The sequence below is a fragment of the Chlorocebus sabaeus genome, chromosome X (genome assembly GCF_047675955.1).
Source record: "Chlorocebus sabaeus isolate Y175 chromosome X, mChlSab1.0.hap1, whole genome shotgun sequence".
NCBI classification, from domain to species: Eukaryota; Metazoa; Chordata; class Mammalia; order Primates; family Cercopithecidae; genus Chlorocebus; species Chlorocebus sabaeus.
In genome coordinates this window covers 100,108,519-100,130,717 of record NC_132933.1, presented here as the reverse complement: position 1 = coordinate 100,130,717, position 22,199 = coordinate 100,108,519, and the positions used below count along the sequence as shown (strand labels likewise).

The following is a 22,199-nucleotide window of genomic DNA, read 5'->3' as shown; positions in this document are numbered from 1 at the left end:
GACTGTGTTAGAACTTTTCAGGGTGGCTTTGCCCTGCCAGGGGCCTGGATCTCACAGGTGGACATGGTGTTGGGACCAGGCTTACTGTCCCATCACAGAATAATATCTGCAGCTCAGCAAGGGGAGCATAAGCAAAGTACGTTGTCGTGAGTTTAAAGATGCCTGGCTTTGGAGTCTGACAGAGCCCACATGTGAGTCCCAGATCCAGCCTTTTCTGCCTCAGTGCCCTGACCTCTTTCAGCTTGGTTCCTTATCCGTAGATGGGAGTTTAATACTTACCTCTCTGGGTCTTTGGGAAATCAACACTGTACGTGAGTAGCACAGAGTAGGTCCTCAACAGCCAGGCTCCAGGAAGAGCCATTCACACTGTGCCATGTTAGGGGTACATCAGTGTGCAGGCCAGTGTGCTGGGACAGTGGGAGTCCAGTCTACCCTCCAGCCAGGCTTGGGGCTTGGGCTGATGGTGGCAGGACCAGGGCCATTCCCATCTTTTCTCTTTCATTGTCCACATGTCCAAAGTAGATGCTCCCGTTCATAATCAGGTATGCCCATGCTGGGAGTCGAAATAACATGCTGTAGTGAACAAAGTTAATCCTCACATGCCACTCTGTGGCAAGAAGAACCAGATGTGAGGCAGGTCCTCAGCCTGCATCCCTTCATACCAAACCTGGGGCCACAATTCCAACTTCCATATTCACACATAACGATGAGTCCATAGAAATAAAGGGGAGATCTATGTTGTGTATCTTTAATTTTTTTCGTTTTATTGTATATATTTGAAGTATAAAACATGCTGCTATACACAGTGAAGGTTGCTATAGTCAGGCAAATGAACCTGTCACCTTCCTCAGTTACCTTCCTGCATCCTATTTTTGCAAGTAAACTTTTCCCAAAAACCCTACTCTCATGTGACATTCCAGTTGGTTGGCCCATTGGGGGAATTTTCATGAATCCCCATCATGTACTATTCAGTAAAAATATCGAACCCACAAAGCGTGTCTTTTCATCCAGTTGCTCCCTAGGTGAAGTAGAATCTCCTCTCCTTCACTTGAGAGCTGAAGGCAAGGAGGAATCAGGCAGAGGGGGAGGGAGCAAGTGCAGGCCAGACAGAGGGAAGGGCGGGTGTGAGGCGGTGGACAGAGAGAGCAAGACAATGAGTGCGCATGCTAGACAGTCCACAAGCGTTGGTCGACTGATGAACAGAAAGAGGTTTAGAATGTGGAATACTGACTGATGAACAGAAAGAGGTCTAGAATGTGGAATAGTGAGGGTGGGTGCAGCAGGAGGAGGGGTCTGCTACAGAGGATGCATTTGCGGGTAGCCGGGGCCTGATGTCCCTAGTCCAGGAGGCTGGACTTTATCCTAAGGGCAGCAGGCAACCCTGGTAGAGTTTGAAAAGGTTTGACATGACCAGATAAGGAGTTAAGAAAGTTGCCTCACACACTGGCACTGAGAATGCGTGGGAAGGGGTCAAGACTGGTGGCAAGAGGATGAGCTATGATTTGTTGGTGGTATATACCCAAAGGATTATAAATCATTCTACTATAATGACACATGCACACGTATGTTTACTGCAGCACTATTTATAATAGCAAAGACTGGGAACCAACCCAAATGTCCATCAATGATAGACTGGATAAAGAAAATGTGGCACATATACACCATGGAATACTATGCAGTCATAAAAAAGAATGAGTTCATGTTCATTCTCAGCAAACTAACACAGGAACAGAAAATCAAACACCACATGTTCTCACTCATAAGTGGGAGCTGAACAATGAGAACACATGGACACAGGGAGGGGAACATCACACAGCAGGACCTATCAGGGGATAGGGGGGGCAAGAGGAGGGAGAGCATTATGACAAATACCTAATGCATGTGGGGCTTAAAACCTACATGATGGGTTGATGGGTGCAGCAAACTACCATGGCACAAGTATACCTATGTAACAAACCTGCACGTTCTGCAAGTGTATCCCAGAACTTTAAGTATAATAAATAAATTTTTTTTTAAAGTTTAAAAAAAAAAAAAAAAAAATCTCACTTAGAAAGACCCGGGAGGTCGAACTGGCCAGGCTTAGTCACTGTGGGGGTGGTGAGAGACAGGCAGCAATCAAGGATGGCTTTCAAGATCTTTGGCCCAAGCTGCTGGGTGGAACGTGGTGCCTGTCACTGAGTCCGGCAGCACAGGAGGAGGGGCAGGCATGCCGAGAGTGGAGATGGGTGGGTTCATTTTGGGACATGCTGAGTAGTACTTGCTATGGGACTCAGCAACTTATAACTTGAATGACTTTGTGCCTACCGTGCCTCATCTGTAATAGGAGATGATCTAATCCCTTTGTGCCTACCGTGCCTCATCTGTAATAGAAGAATAAGAATAGTTAGAAAAAATGACTAATTTGTTTCATTCGTTGAGTCTAGGAGACAGTTCTTTTATACCGCAGAGTGGTATTTTCTTGTCAGGTCCTCCCAGGTAAAATGGGAATGTCTCAACTTGCCCATACAGTGGCTTGATTTTTATCTATCTGCTTTGGGTATCACCACCATTCAGCATGTATTGCCAATACTAAAAAAAAAAAAAAAAAAAAAAAAAAAAAACCATAAATTCAAAGTAACTGGTGTTTATTATCACGTGTGTGCCACATTGGCCTATCAGCCTGTCCCTCAGACAAACATACTTCTTCCTTCATATCTTCTAATCTTCCTCTTGAAGCCCACCTCTCCTTCCAGGGGCTGGGGTAGGGCCTTTGGGACCCAGGTTCTCTAACACACTCTTCTCTGGGAAGTCGTCTCCAACTGCCTAGGATGCTGGATGGGAGGAGGTGAGTGCAACGGGCCTGTGGGGTTGTCAGTTGGCACAGGAAATCTATAGATTCAGGGAGAGGTGGATTTGGAAATGACTGTGTATGGCTGCACAGCATGAAGGGGATGAAGTCACAGACACCTGGATTTAAATCGAGACTCCACCATTTTTTAAATATCTTCTGTGACTTTGGGAAGGTTACTTAACCTCTCTGAGGCCAGTTACTTAATTCGTAAAATGAAATGATGATAATATTCTGGGATAATGGTTCATGTTTCCTTCCTTCACTTAAACCACAAAAACATTACTTTTTGAAAACTATAAACTCTGTTCACAGGGTGTCTTCTTCCAGGGTTAAAAAGCAATCTACTATCCATGTATCTGCTAGGACAAACATTGCTGCATGTCGCTTGACTCCTGACAAATGCCACGGTAAAGAAATATCTGCACACTTTCGTGTTCTGGGAAATCGTTGACCACAAAGGACCAGTATTATCCATGGGACTTATATAAGGGATGCCGTCTGTCCACTCTGTGCCATGACTTCCAGATCGCTGACCCAACCACTCCTTGTTCTTTTTTCTCAGGAATGATTCACTTAGACGGGAGGTCTGTCCTCCTGAAAGTAGCTAGGCACAGAGAGAAACATTCCCTGTTCAGCTGGCTGAGACTTCCGCTGATTACAAAAACAACCCTGCCCCATAAATCTCCCCACTAAAACCGGTCTACTCCTTCCTATGAAAGTAAAAGACACACACTCCCCCACCCCCACCCCGCTCCACGCTTACTGCGACAGTGTGATTTCCACTTCTGGGGCGCTCTCCCTACGGCAGTAGCCTGAATCATTTCAATGTCTTGAATTGTTTAGTTTTTGTCTTTAAAGGGTGCATGTACTGCTCATGCAAAAACAGTAAATAATGAAAATGAAACGGCAGGTCAGAGGCGCACCCTGGCGCAAACCTCCCAGCCAATCATAGGAAAAATCGGCCTCCTCCCATGCCTCCAGCCCAGTTCCCTCGTCGCCTGCCCATGAAGTCACGTCCGCTTCCTGGAGTCTCTCCCATAGCCTCCGGAAGCATTCGTCCAGTTCACGAGACACGCTCCCGAGAGGGTCGCTCCAGGAACGCCGCGGCACACCTCCGGAAAGGGCGGCCTGCACGCCTTCTCCTGTCGCAGCCGAGCTGGGCGGAGGGGTTCGCGACAAAACACCCAGCCGCTCTCACATAGATACCCATTCGCTCCCTCTCCCGGCTCCCGGGCGGCTCGCGGCAGCCAATCGAAGGTCCAGTTTCTGGCCACCGTCGCATCCATCTGACGCCAGCTCAACCCCGCCGACACCAGCTTCCGCGCTGTGGCCGGTCTAGCCTGCCGGTGGGCGGCTCCTCCCGGTTGTCTTAACCCTTCAATTCCGAGCCGGCCGGGCTGCGTTTCCGGGGCAGAGGAAACAAGGCGCCGCGCTGGCGCCTGGACGGCGGGAACCAGCTCTGGAGCGAGAACGCGCGTGAGAGAGCCCGAGAGAGACGGAGAGCGAGCGAGCGAGCGCGCGGGAGAGACTGAGAGCGGGGTCGGGGGTGTGAGAGAGACTTTCAGAGAGACAGAGCGAGAAGCCGAGACCGAGGCTGTCCCTAGCACAGGCCAGGGTGTCTTGGGACTCGAATCCCTGGGTTGGGCCGGCCGGCAGCGGGGCTTTCGGAGGAAGCGGGTGGTTTTCCCCGTCGTCCATATCTCCCCAGTATGGGAATGGCGGTCGCGCACTCTGGGGGTGGCGTCGTTCTCTTTCCCTGCTTGGGGGTGGCTTTTTTCAGCGGAGAAAGAGGATCCCGAGACGCCCCAGGCATTCGTAGCCGGCCGGGCTACACTTGGGCTAGGATCAGTGTTCAACAGGTTCAGAAATCACCGTGTCCTTGGCATCACCTCCCTTCCCACCTCCTCTCCCACCACACAGCAGGAGACACAGTGACTGGAGGGTTTTCAAGGAGGACTGCATTGCCCCTATTGAAACAAACCGTCCGACAAACCCTTTCTCGGACGTGTGACAGAGAGACGGTCATGATTGACATATGAGTAGACATGCGTTTAAAGGGCGCTGTGATTGCTGCATTCGTGCGCAATGAATGGTCCAGGCCATTTGTGTCCAGTAGCCGCACAAGCTGCTGGGTTTCGTGTTTGGAGAAGGAGGGCCTCTCCGCCGTCCACCTTGCTGGAGTACAGGCGACCCTGGGCGGTAACCCTCTGCGCCATCAGAAATGTGGTGCTCTGAGTAGCCACAGATTTCCATCTGCATCTCCAATACCATTTCCCTCTACTGACGTATCCCTGTTGGGTGCGTTGGATTTGTGCGTGGGTGTGAGGGTAGTTTGGTGTGTTTGCTCGCAAAAGGAAAAGCGAATGGCCTTGATGGCTGAGCTTACCAGGGCACTAACAGTGGAGAGAGAAATGACTACGGTATTCTTAGGAGCAGAATCTCAACAACTCCCTGTAAAACGGGCAGTGTGTCTTAACCTGGAATGCTTTGGCATTTAATAAAATTTCCCGTGAATACTTTTCATAGGGAAGCAGTTTTTACTGTTTCTGGTTGGACAGTGGTTACATTTCAAATCGTAGTTCAGAATTTGTGAAATACCCAAATTAAATCTCTACATGGCAGTAATCCATTTCCTTTCCTTAGTGTGTGGTTGCAAGATTAATTTGAGATAAGTGTTCACTTCTGGGCTGGGCAATCATGCTGGGCACAGAAAGTTTAGATTCTTTAAGGGAGGGGCCTGATGTGCTAAAATGAAATCTACACCGTATTTAGCCGCTTATGAGAATATGAAGGTAAGGAGAGCCGCAGGTAAGTAGATGTCAGTTAATGCGAATTAAAATGGGTGACAATATAAAGAGAGATTGGTGTCACAAATAGTGAAGTGACTTGTATTTCAGCAGACCTCGGTGAGAAATGGTCACCACCACTCCCTAGGTGTGTGACCTTGAGTGAGTTGCTTAACCTCTCTGATCCTGTTACCTCATCTGCAACTGGGGATGATAATATATATCATAGCATGCCCTGGGAGAAGCTGTTCCTGACCACCTGGGCTATGGTGGTTTTGACTTCCTCTGTGTCAGAAGTACCCCCGTCTCATGCCTGCCATAGTTGTCTTTTTTTTTTGTTTTGGTGGATGGTCTCACCTGTCACCCAGGCTGGATTGTACTGGCCTCAACCTCCTGGGTTCAAGTGATCGTCCCACCTCAGCCTCCCCAGTAGCTGGTACCCCAGGTGTGCAGCATCATGCCTGGCTAAATTTTTTAAAATTTTTCTGGAGACGGTGATCTTGCCCTATTGTTCAGGCTGGTCTCAAACTCCTGGGCTCAAACAATCCTCCCACCTCAGCCTCCCAAAGTGCTTGGATTAGAGGCGTGAGCCACCATTCCTGGCTCCTTGGACAGTATTTTATTTCTCAGACTGAGATGTGTCCTTGGGATGGGGCTGCATTTGATAATTCACTGAAGGTACCACTGAATGGAGTGGACCCTCAGTAAATACCTGGAGGAATGTGACCTGGCCAGTGAGGTTATTTTCTTTTTAGGTGAAAGATGTAACAGTCACTCGGCCTACACCCACAGTATCGACCTTGTGAACCCAGCGACTTGACTGCCTTGGGTGAGTCTAGGTAAGCTCCATTCTCGCCAGAGCCAACTTGCTCCTTGTCTTCCTCTTGCTGCTCTGGCCACTCCTCTTGGTCCCTCCCCTGTGCCCCTCCCTGGACTCCTGGTTGTACTCCCGCTGCTTCTCTATATACTCAGCTGCTGGGAGACCCCGGATACCAGCACCACACTTCACTGCTGTCTTCATTTTCTTCTTTGTTTCTTAAAAATGGGCATCGCTGGCTTTACTGACTACCTGTTCTTTTGTTACAAAGCTGCTAAAAATTGTATCTCCTCCACTCCAGACCCAGTAGGATAGAGATAATCTGTGTAGGCATAAAAAATGTAGAACGTCTGCAAGTTGTGTGTAGGACAGACTCTTTCCTCAATCTGTGTGGCGTTGCATGGCTAGGTGTTAGATTCCCTTGCCATGACATGACATGAGACTAGGAGCATAGTTTTCAGCACCCAGCGACCTTGCACGGATCTTAGTCATTTTGCTGTAGGATTTTGCCATTTCTAGAAAAAATTCCGTGTTTAATTGGGATTATTAAATGAAATCTGTGTCTTTAAACTGAAGTAAATGCCCCACATCCTCCTTGTTGCATTTGATATTTGTAAATGTCCACTGGGCTCAAGGCTCTGTGATGGGTGAACAAGACAAAGTCCCCAGCCTTTCTCAGCCCCTGGGCTAGTGGGTTGACAGAGAAATAACCATCTGTTGACAGCTGAGTGGGATTGGGGCTGGGACAGGGGAAATACAGGGCATTTTAGGAGCTTGAAGAAGGCCTCCTGGGGGAAATGCTATCTCAGCTGAGTCCTGCAGGATGAATTAGAGGTAAAAGTCTCAGCCATTGCAGTCCCCAACTGTCCATCGTCATCCCATTCTACCTGCTGAGGTGGTGAGTTGCCTTTCTGATCAGGCCTAACTGATGAGGGATTTTTCTTTACTCACAGCTGAAAGAGACGTCTTGATCTGGTGACATTGTGGGAATGTTTTTTGAGAGCCCAATAGAGTGTAGTGGTTAGGGACACTAGCTCTGATTCTAGGCAGGCTTCCAACCCAGTTCTCTCCATGGCAATCATATAACCTTGAGAAAATTGTCATCCTCACTTGTGAAGTGGGTTTTTATTTTTTATACTAACAATACCAAACTGAGAGGGGTGTGTTTGTGAGTACATCATGAAGTCAGGCAAAGAAAGTTTGTAGAAATGAGCCTGACATGTTGCTTCTCGCTACAACAGATGGCTCCATGGGTTACTTTGGAAGAAGGGCCTTGCACTGCATCTCCTACAGCAAAAATCATGACAATCACATTAGACTTCTCTGGCCAGCCCTAGAGTCTCTTTTGTTCTCTCCCACACTTTCCTTAGGTTTTTTTTTCTCAGCATCAAAGACCCCTCCACATAATGCCAGCTGTTCCCTTGTAGGTGGCCCCATGTGGGAACCATCAATACGTATCATCTTATGTTGTCCGGATCCACTCGCTTCACCTCCACTTCTGTCTGCAGGAGGGCTAGGGTTGCTTCCAGTTTGGGGGCTGTCTCTGGACAGGTCACAGAGCAAGTATGATTTTTGTTGTTGTTGCTCTTGCATGGCATTGAAAGCTCTCCATGACCTGGTGCCACCTTCTCTCACCAATGTCTTTTCCCTCCCATCGAGACTCAGCAGCTTTCACTGGCAAAAGCTTCCACTGGAGACCCTACCACTGAAGTCTGTCTCTCTCCTGAAGCCTCAAATTCCTTATTTCTAAAATGCCAATACTTCTACCTACTTTAGAGGTTGATTGGGAGATCTAAATGAGATAATGATAGAGACGGGAGACAGCTAAGGGTCCCTGGGGGAAACCTTGCCTTCAAGCCTAAAACAGCCTGAAGGCTGAAAAACCGGACTGCTAGTACCGGATGAAGCCTGCCTTTTCCCGACTAATTCTATCTGAATAATGCCCAACTGTGCACTGGGGCAAGGGGTGGAGCCAGGAGAAGTTCACACCGCTTGTAGAGGGGAGCAGCCTGGCCTCTTCAGTTCCTGTGTGGTGGGCTGGGATGCAACCTGTAAGGTGAGAGCCTGCGAACAAGACTCTCCCTTTGCTGAGAGTACCGCTTTCTTTTTTTCCATTTCACCCAATAAACCCTGCCCTACTCACCCTACAACGTGTCCACGTTCCTAAATTTTCCTGGTCATATGACAAGAACCCAGTTTTTTCTTCAACAATAAGGGACATAAAAGACCTAACTCACTTTACCTGGCACATGGAAGCACGAAATAAATGGAAGCCATTTTCTAGCAGACTTCTTTCAATCCATATCACTTGGCCCATGATTATATGGTAACTTGGTCAATGTTTTTGGGCTGGACTACAGAAAGATGTGGTATATTGCAAGGTTATTAATCCAGATCCTCCAAAAAAGAGAGAACAAATAAAATTTCTATATATCTATGCCTCTCTCTCTATCGGGTGATTTATTTTGTTAAAGGAGTGGGCTCATGGCAGTGTGAGTCCTGGCAAGGCAGAAATCCAGAGGACTGGTCACATGGCAGTAGATTTGGATGAGAGTTGATCTTACAGTCTTAAGTTGAATCTGTGAGCAGACCAGCATGCTAAAAACTCAGGCAGGGTTTCTATGTTGCAGCCTTGAGGCCGAATAGCTTCTTCCTGGAAAGACTCAGTCTTTGCTCTTCAGGCCTTAAACTGATTGGATGAAACCACCCCTATCGTGCAGGGTCACATGTTCTACTTAAAGTCTTCTGATGTAAATCGTTTTTGTTTGTTTGTTTTTTGAGACAGTCTCTCTGTTACTGAGGCTGGAGTGCAGTGGCACAAACTCGGCTCACTGCAACCTCTGCCTCCTGGGTTCAAGCGATTCTCCTGCCTCAGCCTCCCTAGTAGCAGGGACTACAGGCACCCACCACCACACCTGGCTAATTTTTGTATTTTTAGTAGAGACATGGATTCGCCATGTTGGTCAGGCTGGTCTTGAACTCCTGACCTCAAGTGATCCACCCTCCTTGACCTCCCAAAATGCTGGGGTTACAGGCATGAGCCACCTTGCCCAGCCTGGTTGTAAATGTTAATCACATCCACAAATCCCTTCACAGCAACATCTAGAGTAGCATTTGACCAAAGGGGACTGCGCAACAAGCCTGGCTGAGTTGACCAATAAAACCATCACAGTGGGGAATCAGTACCCAAAAATCACCTCTCCTGGTGAAGGTCTGGCCGGTAAACTGTCTGGGTTCCCTGTCTCCAGTAGTCCTTCCCTCTCTTCAGTAGCTGCCTGACATGATGCAGGAAACTTGAGGCTGTGGTGTTTCACGCAGAGATTTTTGATACCAAGGTCTTTTACCTGGGGGCAAGTGCCTGTTGAAGGAATGACTGGTGAGATGATGAAGGAAGGGAAGTCACATGTATTGCTGCAGCTGCTCCCCTCTGCACACACAACAGACTTCTCTAGGCTTCATTGTCCTTAATGCCTCTGTCAGGGATCATGAGCAACTCCGTGAGCGTGGTTTGAGACTCTGGATGAACCTACACATAAGATGGTAAAATGTTTCATTTCACAAAATTGCTGGAGGGAGGAAGAGAGAAAATAGCGATGACTATGCAGGCCAGTTGTCAATTCATGTCTCCAAAATCTCTATATTTCTTCCTATAAAGGTGTTTGTGGCTGATCACAGTGGCTCACGCCTGTAATCCCAACACTTTGGGAGTCTGAGGCATGCAGATCACTTTGAGCTCAGGAGTTTGAGACCAGCCTAGGCAACATGGCGAAATCCCGTCCCTAGAAAAAATACAAAAATTAGCCGGGCATGGTGGCTCACGCCTATAGTGCAAGCTGCTCAGGAGTCTGAGGCTGGAGGATCACTTGAGCCCAGGAAGCAGAGGTTACAGTGAGCCAGGATTCTGCCACTGTACACTACACTGGGCAACAGAGCGACTCCCCGCCTCAAAACAAAACAAAACAAAAAAGCAACAAAAAGGGGGGATGGGGGTTGTAAGGTCTATTCGCTCTCTGAGAATTGGCGTTCTACATGTAGAAATAGATCCTGACAGAGTCCTTGTGACACATAAGAATTGGTTGGGATGTAATTGGGTTAAGATCATTTTCCAAATGTTCCACACATAACTGTTTGTGTCAGATAGTGGTGGCCCAAAGGATGTCAGGGAACCAACTCATAGGAAAGATAGGCTGCAATGTCTGAAAGGATAAGAACTCTTTCTGGGATGTGTGTGTGTGTTTATGTGTGTGTGTGTGTTCAGTACATATTCGAACTGTTTCTGATATGATTCTGTCTTTCTTACCCCAGTGTGTGCTGATAGCCACGATTTGGTGAATAAACATTCACAGGACCAGTATCCTCTGAAGAAAACTAGTGAATTCTTGGTTTCCACGTTTGTCAAAAGAATAGATCCTGGGGCCGGGCGCGGTGGCTCAAGCCTGTAATCCCAGCACTTTGGGAGGCCGAGGCGGGTGGATCACGAGGTCAGGAGATCGAGACCATCCTGGCTAACATGGTGAAACCCCATCTCTACTAAAAATACAAAAAACTAGCCGGGCGTGGCGGGCGCCTGTAGTCCCAGCTACTCGGAGGCTGAGGCAGGAGAATGGCGTGAACCCGGGAGGCGGAGCTTGCAGTGAGCCGAGATTGCACCACTGCACCCCAGCCTGGGCGACACAGCGAGACTGTCTCAAAAAATAAAATAAAAAGAATAGAGCCTGGAAGGCTGATCTAAAGTTTCCATTTAGCATTTAATGTCAATTTTTGGTTGCATTCATCCAAGATGTATTTATCAAAACAATACAGAGAGATACCCTTACTACAAAATATGCCATTGGGTTTTTTCACTTAACCTACAGGAAGATTGACTTTTTTCCCTCAGGAGTACAGTTCTGTGAGCTTTGACAGGCATACATTCTTGTCGCCACCACCACCACAGTCAGGATCCAGAACAGTCCCATCACCCCAGGGTGCTCCCAGGAACTGCCCCACTGCGGTTACCCCTTCTTCATCCATCATCCCTGGTGTAAAGTGATCTATTTCCTTCCCTCTAGGTTTGTCTTGGGGAGAGTGTTATGTCAATGGCACCAAACAGTTTGTGGCCTTGTGAGGCGGGCTTCCTTCTTTTGGCCCTACGAACATCTTGGATGAGTGTCAGATGCCTCTGTCATAGGCTGTTCTTTTTTCACGAAAGCAGTTTCGCTGTGTGGAAGACCACAGGCGTTCAGCCATCCTTCTACTGAATGACATTTTCCTCACTCCAGTGTGGGGCAGTTTTGCGTCGAGCTGCTTTTACAATTCAGTGCAGGCTTTTCTGTGAACCTAAGTTTTCATTTCTCTAGAGTAGATACCAAGGAGTGGGATGGCTGGGTCCTATGGTCAACATCTGTTTGACTTACAAGAAACTGCCAAACTCCTTCTCAAAGTTGCTGTGCCATTTCGCCCTCCCAATTGCGAAGTGTGAGAGTTCCAGTCGCCCAACATGTTCTCCTTGCTTGGCCTTGCCAGTCTTCACAGTGTTAATTTGCATTCCCCTAATGCTGAATGATGTTAAATATGGTTTCTTGTGCTCCCGTTCAAGTTTTTCCCCCATTTTCTAGTGGGGTGTTGATTTTCTTATTGTGGAGTTTTGAAAATGCGCCATGTATTTTGGATATAGGATCTGTCAGGTCGGTGATTCTCAAACATTTCCTCCTAGTGGTGCAACTTCGATTTTCATTCTCTGAACACACTGGCTCTTACACAGCCAAAGTTGTGTTGTGTTGTGTGGTGTTGTGTTGTATTCTATTCTATTCTATTCTATTCTATTCTATTCTATTCTATTCTATTTATCTAGAGACAGGGGCTCGCTATGTCGCCCAGACTGGAGGACAGTGGCTCGATCTCGGCTCACTGCAAACTCTGCCTCCTGGGTCGAGCAATTCTCCTGCCTCAGCCTCCCCAGTAGCTGGGGACTACAGGCATGTGCCACCACGCCAGCTAATTTTTGTATTTTTTGTTAGAGACGGGGTTTCACCATGTTGGCCAGGCTGGCCTCGAACAACTGAACTCAAGTGACCTGCCCACCTTGGCCTCCCAAAGTGTTGGGATTACAGGCAGGAGCCACCGCGCCCGGCCAGAGCCAGAGTTTTAAATTTTGCCAAACTCCTATTCATCCATCTTTCCTTTCCATGGATCATGCATCTCAGGTCATGTCCTAGCCTCCCTTCACAAAGATGTCTTCCTACGGTTTCTCCCAAAAGTCTTAGTATTGAACTTCGGTTTGTAGGTCTCTGAACCCTTTTTCCTTAATTGCATGTAAAGGTTGAGGTTGAGGTGCATCTTTTTGCATAAGGATAGGCCACCTCATGCATTGAAAAGCTTATCCCTTCTCCATTGGATTCCCTTTCACACCCATGTCAAAACTTATTGGACACATTTCTATGGATGGATTGATTCATGGACTCTTTTATTCCATGGATCTACTCGTCTACCCCTGTAAGCCAGCAATCTCGATTGTTACAGCTTTAGAGCAAATCTGAAAATCTGATAATATGACCTCTCTAAATCCCTTCTGCTTTTTGAAACATCAAATATTCTACGTGAATTGTAGAATCCGCTTGTTTATATATGCAAATGTCCCTCAAGGATTCTGATAGGCAGGGACTGCATTCATTCTCCAGATCAAATTGGGGACAATGGACTTTTAACCTTTTGGGGTCTTTAAATATGGGAACACATTGTTTCTCTCCATTTAACTAAATCATCTTTGATTTCTTCATTACCGTATAATAGTTTTGGGCATGCAGACCCCTTCCATGTATTTTCGCTCTATACATAACCATTTCGTTGTGTTTGTAGCTTTTGTAAAACAGTATTATTTCTTAAATTTAGGTTTCCAGTTACTCATAGGATTGTTTTCTGTGTGTTGAGTTTCTCTCCTGTATCGCTGCTAAGCTCTCATTAATGAGCAGTAAGCTCTTATTAGCTCTGAGAGTCTGGAGGAGATTCATTGGTTGTTTCATGTAGACGATCACAGGATATATGAAAAGGAGTACTTTGGTTTCTTGCTTTCTCCGATGTGTGCCATGACTCTTCTGGCATTATAGCACTGACTAGGCCTCCAGCGTGACGTTGAATAGCTGTGGTGAGAGTGGACGTCCTTGCCTGGTTCGCATCCTTAGGCAGAAAGCATCCAGTCGTTGACCATTAAGTGGCTTGTTTGTTGTAGGTTTGACTGTACACGCCCTTTTTCAGGTTGAAGAAGTTGTCTTGTGTTCCTAGTGTGCTACAGCTTTTATATCACCAGTGGACTTGGCATCTTATTGAATGGTTTTTCTGCGTAGCTTAATGTGATCCTGTCATTTTTGTTCTTCATCTTATCTCTCAATCTGTGGATTACATTGGTTGATTTTCAGGTGTGGGAAGAACAACCCTTGCATTCCTGCTATAAAACCCACTTGATGGTGGCTTACTATTCTTCTCACATACTGCTGAATTCCAATTACTAAGTTTTGTTGAATACTTTGGTGCCTGTATTAGGAAAGAATACTGGTCTGTCCTTTTCTTGGTATCCCTGCGGTGCTGGCCTCATAAAATCAGTGGGGCACATTGCCTCTGCTTTGTTTCCTAGAAGAAGTTGGGTAAGTTGGTGATATTTGTTCATTAAACGTTTGGTAGAATTGGCCAGTGAAACTGTTGCGGCCCAGAGATCGTTTTGCAAATGTTTGCCTGTGAATTCGACTTCTTTAAAACATACAGGACTGTGACACAGTTCAGTGTTTGAAATCCATCCTGTGTGAGTTTCCATAGCCTGTGGTTTTCAAGTATGTGCTACATTTCCTCTGACCTGTGGAATATGAATCTGTAGAGTCGTGTGTGTTCTTACCATATTGACCCTTTTATGTTTTCTGGGTCTGGAGTGCAGTCTCTTCTTGCATTCCTGATAACTGGTAACTTGTTTCTTTGCCCTGTTTTTTCCCAGCCTGTCCTGCCACGGGTGTATCAATTTCATTGATCACTTCAAAGAACCAGCTTTTGGATTAATTGAATTCATCTATGTGTTTTTCTCTTTGAAGTCTCCCGGGGGTTTTTGCTTCTGTTATTTAGTAAAATAAATTCTTATCCACACTCGGAATTTGGAAACGATTTCCATAGGCATGAGCAGCCCTTTTGACTAGATGCAAACCCAGTGGTCGGGAAGGTGAACATACAAAAGGGTGTGTCCCCATGGTGCAAACGCTTACAGTTGAGTAAAAGTCTTCCTTGTGAATGGATGAAAAATGAACACTCATGGGCAGAGCATCTGTGAGTCACGCCTTGATTATTCTACCAATGATGCTTGGGAAGGGGTTGGAAAGTGTCAGCATGGAATTGACATCGTCGAACTGCATCGCAGCCTTTTGCACTCCGTGTCACGTGGATGCATTAGTTGGTATCATTTCTAAATCCTTTATTAGATGGCATTAATATTCTAAGCTGGTGACATGTATGATCTCACGTCATCCTCAGAAGCAGCCTAGGACAGGGTCTCTGTATAATCTCCATTCTACACACAGGAAGTGGAGGGACAGAGAGGTTGAGTAAGATGAATAATCATGTGTTTTCTTCTGGTCTTATCACCTTGTGTTGCAGTCTGGGTTCTGCCCGCACATATTCCTCGCTACCTTCTTCGTGTCTGAGAACCTTCAGCTTCACCTCCTTTTCTGGACCCAAGGGCCTGGCAGGGCTTCCAGCTGGGACCAGACCTCCATGGATCCACTCCAGAAACGGAATCCAGCATCACCTTCCAAATCTTCCCTGATGACAGCTGCAGAGACTTCCCAGGAAGATCCAGCGTCCTCTCAGCCTTCTCACTCAGAACAGCCGATGATGGGCCTCAGTAACCTGAGCCCCGATCCTGGCCCCAGCCAGGCTGTGCCTCTCCCAGAGGGGCTGCTCCACCAGCGGTACAGAGAGGAGAAGACGCTGGAAGAGCGGCAGTGGGAGAGGCTGGAGTTCCTTCAGAGGAAGAAAGCGTTCCTGCGGCACGTGAGGAGGAGACACCGCGATCACATGGCCCCCTATGCTGTTGGGAGGGAAGCCAGAGTCTCCCCGTTAGGTGACCGAGGTCAGAATCGATTCCGATGTGAATGTCGATACTGCCAGAGCCACAGGCCAAATCTTTCTGGGATCCCTGGGGAGAGTAACAGGGCCCCACAACCCTCTTCCTGGGAGACGCTGGTGCAGGGCCTCAGTGGCTTGACCCTCAGCCTAGGCACCAACCAGCCCGGGCCTCTGCCCGAAGCAGCACTCCAACCACAGGAGACAGAGGAGAAGCGCCAGCGAGAGAGGCAGCAGGAGAGCAAAATAATGTTTCAGAGGCTGCTGAAGCAGTGGTTAGAGGAAAACTGAGACGTGCACCCACATGGGATGGAGACCCAAAGGGACTGCCGTGTTGGCAGCGCCTGGGTGTGGGCCCATTTTGGGGACCAGACACCAAGCTGTGGTCGGATGAGCGCCAGGACCTGTGTGCCGGGACACGTGGGAATCCTCCCAGCATGATGCTTGACCGACCCCAGGAAGGTCCTCATCTTTCGTGCCTGCCATTCTCGGATGGCTGTGAGGCATTCCTTGGCAAGGGACGCTGCATACCAGCGGTCCTCGCCGCATCTCACGTGGCTCCCGTGATGCATGTTGTTGCTTTCCCACCCGGGATCTCCATCTCTCTTCCCTTCCTGCTGTCAGTAAGAGATCACATGTCTGTGTAGTGTGAATGCCTCGTCGCTGTCCTGTGCTTTTGCACCATTGAGTTGACTGCCTCTGAGAAGCAGCACTAGGCCTGTTGAAATGCAATGTGCTGCCCTGAGATCGTTTCAAGAATGGGCAGCTAAACGCAGTGTGGGAAAGGGATGTGGAATGAGAACTTGGCTGGTTCACCGCTGTACTGTTTGTGTAATCATTTATGTATGTGGTAAGCTACATGTATGTAAATATTGCAATACCCCTAACAGCCGAGTAGTATTCTCCCTTGCAGGAATTTCTGATGGGGTTCTTCATCATCAGTACCAAATAAATATATGTAGGAATGGAAAATGGGTGTAGAATTCAGGTTTGTTCCTCAGTATTGGTTTGTTTCTCATTAGATCTGAGCTGACTACCTTGAAATCTCCCCAAGCAGGGGATCCGGGTTTACTGAGGGAAGCTCTACGCTGTGGAGACTGGGAACGGGGGAGGGAGGGCACCAGAGAACAGCCCAGTCACTATTTGAGCCCTGCAGCGGGACCAGCATCCAGACCAGCGAGGCAGGGCCATGACTTTGAAGAGAGGCTTCCTGTGCACAGGAGACTTGGAAGCAGAGTCCACCACCCACGGTGAGAGCCCTGCGTGTTGGTGCTGGTGCCCTGGCTTAGGGGCTGCGGCGCCATTGCTTGTTGTGTGGTGGGCCCAGGTGGCTGAACCTGAGCAACAGTTTGCACCCGCTTTGTCAGAACCAGAGCATCCTTGGGTTCTTCCAACATCTTATTGGGATTTAGACATGTGTGTCTTTTAATTTCAGGAGGCACAAATGATTAAATCTCTCTCCTTTTCTTAACCTCTGCAGAATCCTGAGATGTGAACCCAGCCAGTACCCGTGTGACTCCTCTGAACTGAAAACAAATTCTGCTTTGTGTCAGTCTGTTTTAGGTAGTCCTCAGAGCTGTCTTGCTGCAAAAGTCTATGCGTCTCCTGCCGACAGAAGTGGCTTGAAAACAGGTAAGTGTCTTAGGTTCTGATGCTGAGATCTCATGAGAGAGTTGACAGTTGAACTGACCTAGCTCCAGGGGAGAAGGGAAAAAAAAAGCAGGGCTATTCCTTCTTGAAACACAAAGGCCTAAATGCAGACCGGTGAATCTCGGAGGGCTTCATGGGGTTCGGGTTTCAAAAGGGTTCAAGGCGTTGCCCTTTGGCTGATGTTTCCTAGGGTTCTGACGGTATTTTCCCCATTTCTGTATGTCAGCTGCCTTCCTCCACTCCCACACACCCATCCTCTAGCAATATTTTCAGTTCCGCTTTATGAATTTGGAAGGCAGAACACCAAAGAGGGAACTAGGCCACGGTGGCACAGGCAGTAAGAGGTAGAACAAGCATCCGAACCAGCACCCGAACCTAGGCAGGCTGGGATCGGAGCTGGCCCCCTTCAGCAGTTCACCTCTGTGAAGGCTGTGGGTGAAGTGCCTAGAGCCGGGCTTTGGTGCTCATTTCATAGCTGGTAGCACCAGGTCTTGGTGAGATCCATTGCTGAATCCTCCACACAGTGCCGTGGGCCAGGTACAATCATCCCCACCTTGCGGAGAGTTTGTGCAGGTCTAAGGTGGTGGCCAGAGATGCATGCATTTGTCTGACTCTGCAGCCACTTAGATGCTCTCTGCAGACCTTCTCAGTCAGCCCAGTAAGCACACCAGGTCCGTGCTGCCAGTGACAGTCATCATTTCAGCAATCATCAGGGTTTCCATTTTCTCACCTTGCCTCTCTCCCTTCTGGGCTACGTCGACTGTCATGGTGGGGAGGTGAGGAGGAGTTGCAGAGGTAGCCCTGCTCCGGGGGATTGAGCGATTCATCAGGGAGAGAGAGCTGACCCCATCTTAGTCTGTGTCCTTCCGCTATATCATGAAATACAACGGGCTGGGTGCTCTGGATTGGATATGGTGTGTTTATCCCCACCAAGAGTCAGGTTGAAGTTGAATCCCCAGTGCTGCAGTGTTGGGAGGTGGGTCCTAGGGGGAGGTGTTTGCGTCATGGCAGGGATCCCTCATGAATGATTCAGTGTCCTGTGATGCCATCCTGCTGGGCTGAGTTCTTACTCTCACAGGTATGAATTAGTTCGCAGGAGAGTGGATTGTTCACAAGATTCTGGCCTCCCTGGATTCTCTCTCCCTTCCTTCTTTCCAAGTGATCTCGTTGCACACGCCAGCTCCTCTTCCACTTTCCACCATGAGTTGAAGCAGCCCGAGGCCCTCACCAGATGCAGTTGCCCAAAAATGAATGTTTCAGCCAGCAGAATTGTGAGCCAGATAAACCAATTGTTTCTTTTAATTTAAAAGGTGTATTTATATGAATTGTTTTTAGAGACAGGGTGATGCTCTGTTGCCGACGAGAGTGGAGTGGCACGATCATGGCTCGCTACAGCCTTGAACTCAGGTGGGATCCTCCTACCTGAGCCTCCCAAGTAGCTCAAGGATGTACTGCCATGCCAGGCTAATCTTTAAATGTTCTGTAGAGATAGTGTCTGGCCGTGTTGCCCAGGCAGATCTCGAACTTCAGGCCTGAAGTGATCCTCCCACCTTGGCCTCTCAGAGTCCTGGGATTAACAGGCACGAGCCACCGTGCCTGGCTTCCAGTTTTCTTTAGAAATGAGCCAGTCTCAGGTATTCTGTTATAGCAAAGTAAAATGAACCAAGACAGCTGGCAATTTGTAATGGAAACAAATTTATTTCTCATGACCCTGGATGCTGGGAAGTCCAAAACGAAGGTACCGGTATCTGGCATCTGGTGAGAGTCTTCTTGGTATTTCCTCACGTGGCAAAAGGTGGAAGGACAAGCCGGGAAGAATGTTATGTCCTCACATAGCAGACGTGGAAAAGAGCAAGCCGACTTCTGCAAGCTCTTTTCATAGCAGCATTCATTCACTCACGAGGGCTCTGCCGCGATGGCCTAAACACCTGCTGTTATTCCACACCTCCCAACACTGTTGCAGTGGGGATTAATTTCACTGTGAGTTTTGGAGGGAACACAAATATTGAAACGCTAGCAGGCACGCATTGTTGTGTCAGAGAACGGGTGTTTGATCCTGTGCGGTCCCAGTCCCAGGAGATGAAAGGAGTGAGAAGGATCTGAGTTGGACAAACCAGACATCAGGGGCTTGCTCAGGGAGGTCACAGATGCACAGTGCCACAGGGTCTCCAGGAACAGGCATGGGAAATGGGTGGGTGGCGGTAACTGAGGCACTCGGCACACCCTCCACATCCTCACTTCCAGGTCTTTGTCCCTGTACCTGCGTGTTGGGGGGTGGATGGGACTTGGGGGTCATATCTGAGACACCATACTATCCCAAGTTACAAACTAGGATCTGCAGTCCTGTGATGTCCACAGGTGTCCAGCATGCGACATTTTAGAGTAGAGACCAAACTAAAAGCACCAGCAGGCGAGAAAGATTGGGACAGGGAAAGGTGCAAATGCAGTGATCACGTGGGACATCGGAGTAGACCCAGAGAATGTAAGGAAATAGAAAGACTACATTAAAAATCTTCCCACTAGGGACAGTCTAGGTTCCAGTGCCTCGCTGGTGAAGTCTATCCAACATTTACAAAATACATAATACCAGCCCTTCACAGATTCTTTCAGAATGTAGAGGAGGAGGGAACATTTCCCAACTCATCCTCTGAAAATTGTATTACCCTGCAACTAAAGGCAGACAGAGGCTGGGCGTGGTGGCTCACGCATGTAACCCCAACATGTTGGGAATCCGAGGCGGGCGGACCACCTGAGGTCAGGAGTTTGTGACCAGCCTGGCCAACATGGTGAAACCCCGACTCTACTAAAAATACAAAAATTAGCCGAGTATAGTGGTGGGCACCTGTATTCCCAGCTACTCGGGAGGCAGAGGCAGAGGCAGGAGAATTGCTTGAACCTGGGAGGCACAGGTTGCAGTGAGCCCAGATCGCACCACTGCACTCTAGCTTGGGCAACAGGCGAGATTTCTCTCAAAAACAATAATAATAATAATAATAATAATAATAGCAATGCCAGACAGAGACAGCAGAAGAATACCATAAACCAATATCCATCATGAATATGCATGCGAAAATCCCCAAGAAAATATTAGCAAACCCCAATCCAGCGACACATACAGTGGGTTACGCAACATGACCACGTGACGTTTACTCTAGGAATGCATTCAAATGTCAGTTAAGGTAATCCACCCTGTTAATATAATAGAGGACAGGAACTATATCGTCATCTTCATAGACAGAGAAAAATATTTGACAGTATCTGATACCCATTAGTGATAAAACCATGTCTGCACAAGGTATGTGCTCAGATGTTCACTGCAGCATTTTGCAGGAAGGCCCCAGAGTGGAAACAAGCCAAATGTCTACCAGTCAGTAAAGGGATAAAGAAGTGGTATATCCATACAGCCGAACGTTACTGAGCCATGACAAGGAACACGCTACTGATGCACGCTACAGCATGTTTGCGCCTCCAAGACGTTATGCTAACTGACAAATGTCAGACACAGAAGACCACTTACTGCACAAGTCAGTTTATAGGAAATGCCCAGAGAGGCAGCTCTACAGAGAGAGAAAGGAGCTTACTGGTTGCCTGGGCGGGCCTGGAGGTAAAGTAATGGGGATTGACTGCTGCTAGTGGGTACCAGGGATCTTTCTGGGGTGATGGAAGTATTCTGAAACTGGATGGTGGTGAGGGCTGCAAAACTCTGTACATTTACTTAATCTCTCTGTATTATTCCCTTTAGGTACGTGAAAGTTTGTGGCAAGCAAATTAAACCTTAGTGAAACCATTTAAAACATGTAGTGCAAACGTGACCGTAAGTCGTGGAGGAAAGGGTATGCAGTCATTTTTTCTACAACAGTAAGCAATATCCCCTTTCTTTTCCTATTCCACGTCCTGCCTACATGTCCTGCCTGGTCGCCCGGCTCCTCCACGTGCACGTGATGCTCCAGCCAGATAGACTGTGCACACCTGGGCAGAGGGAGTGCTGGTGAGTGCACATGTCTACGTGTGTGTCCGTGTACGGTGTGCGCACGTTCCTGGTTCCTGCGCAGGCAGCCTGTGGGTGCGTGCACTAGTGACTGTCAATCCTCTGTCTATGGGCAGGCTCCCATAATCCATGCTACATCCTGAATTCCACTGCCGGTTTTTCTGTTCACCAATCTCAAGGACCTGGCTTCAGTTTCCCTGGTAACCAACCTCAGCCCTTAGCTTCAACCTCTGAGCACAGGAAGACAGCCAGAGTGGGGAGGGGTGGTGTCTCACCCACAGGGCCCCTGCCGGAGCTGAGCACCCCAATGGGATGAGTGGCAGCACGGTTACCAAGACAACAGAACTCTCGACCCCTTTCCACCTGCAAGGCTCTTCTTTCTCCCTCTCCTGGGCCTGCCGAGTATCAGGCCAGAAAGGGAAAGCTGTGGCATAACCACCCTCCTGAGTCCTTGAAACTGCTCTGATGTGGCTGTAGAATAAATATGTCAAAAGATGCTCTTGAAGGAGAGGCAACCCCTACATTTTTTCCCAATTCATTCACTACAAACAAGGCTATGGAGTCCAAGGTTATATTTAAAACAACAGGGCAGGTGAAGGGCAGGTGAGCTTATGTCTCTCAACGTCAGCTGTGCATCAGGTCTCTCGTGGAGCATTTGTCCACGAGCGGATGCCGGACCCAGTCCCCAGAGAGTCTGACTTAGCGGGTGTGGAATGTGGCCCCAGCGTGAGTATCATTTTGTAACAACTCTTATGAAAGCCGAGGTGGCAGCTGCAGAAACGGAACCATCCTCGTAGGAAGTAAAGCATATCTGAAACACAAGGTCCCTCGTCAAAGGGAAAGCAGGACGTCTTTGTTCCCTGCTATGCTGGCAGTTTCTAGGGCTAATAGATTTCCCGGGCTAAGGAAAGGTCAAAAACATTCAAAGTAGCTTGAGTGCTTGTTTTACAGCTGACACTGTGCTCGCTTTCCTCTATAGTCCTGAAATCAAAATTTTCATGTTAACATGCTGCATTTGCCAATGAAATATATTGTTGTTTCTGGCGAGGG

General features: G+C 48.1%; 1 protein-coding gene and 1 long non-coding RNA gene across 8 annotated transcripts; one reads left to right on the top strand and one right to left on the bottom strand.

Moving 5' to 3' along the window:
• Window positions 1–2,606: 2,606 nt before the first annotated feature.
• On the bottom strand, window positions 2,607–3,796 carry LOC140710870 (uncharacterized). The gene is made up of 2 exons (XR_012092025.1): window positions 3,594–3,796; window positions 2,607–3,434 (listed from the first exon to the last, which is right to left on the bottom strand). It is a non-coding gene; the product is annotated as an uncharacterized lncRNA (long non-coding RNA).
• A 183-nt stretch (window positions 3,797–3,979) lies between these two features.
• Window positions 3,980–22,199, top strand: LOC103247428 (protein FAM156A/FAM156B). 7 transcript variants are annotated; one of them, XM_008019555.3, is made up of 3 exons: window positions 4,061–4,306; window positions 6,372–6,455; window positions 15,044–16,483. In XM_008019555.3, the coding sequence occupies exon 3, from the start codon at window positions 15,161–15,163 to the stop codon at window positions 15,800–15,802; it is 642 nt and encodes a 213-aa protein (XP_008017746.1). In that variant the 5' UTR covers window positions 4,061–4,306; window positions 6,372–6,455; window positions 15,044–15,160; the 3' UTR covers window positions 15,803–16,483. The 7 variants fall into 7 exon arrangements, 2 of the variants coding, with proteins under 2 accessions (XP_008017749.1, XP_008017746.1); XR_012092020.1 differs by lacking the exons at window positions 4,061–4,306; window positions 15,044–16,483 and adding exons at window positions 17,065–17,143; window positions 20,492–22,199 and having other exon boundaries at window positions 4,364–6,455; XR_012092023.1 differs by lacking the exons at window positions 4,061–4,306; window positions 15,044–16,483 and adding exons at window positions 17,065–20,765; window positions 21,116–22,199 and having other exon boundaries at window positions 4,364–6,455.

Coding starts and splice junctions, on each gene's coding strand:
- LOC103247428 (XM_008019558.3), top strand. CDS start 15,161: ATGGATCCACTCCAGAAACGGAATCCAGCATCACCTTCCAAATCTTCC.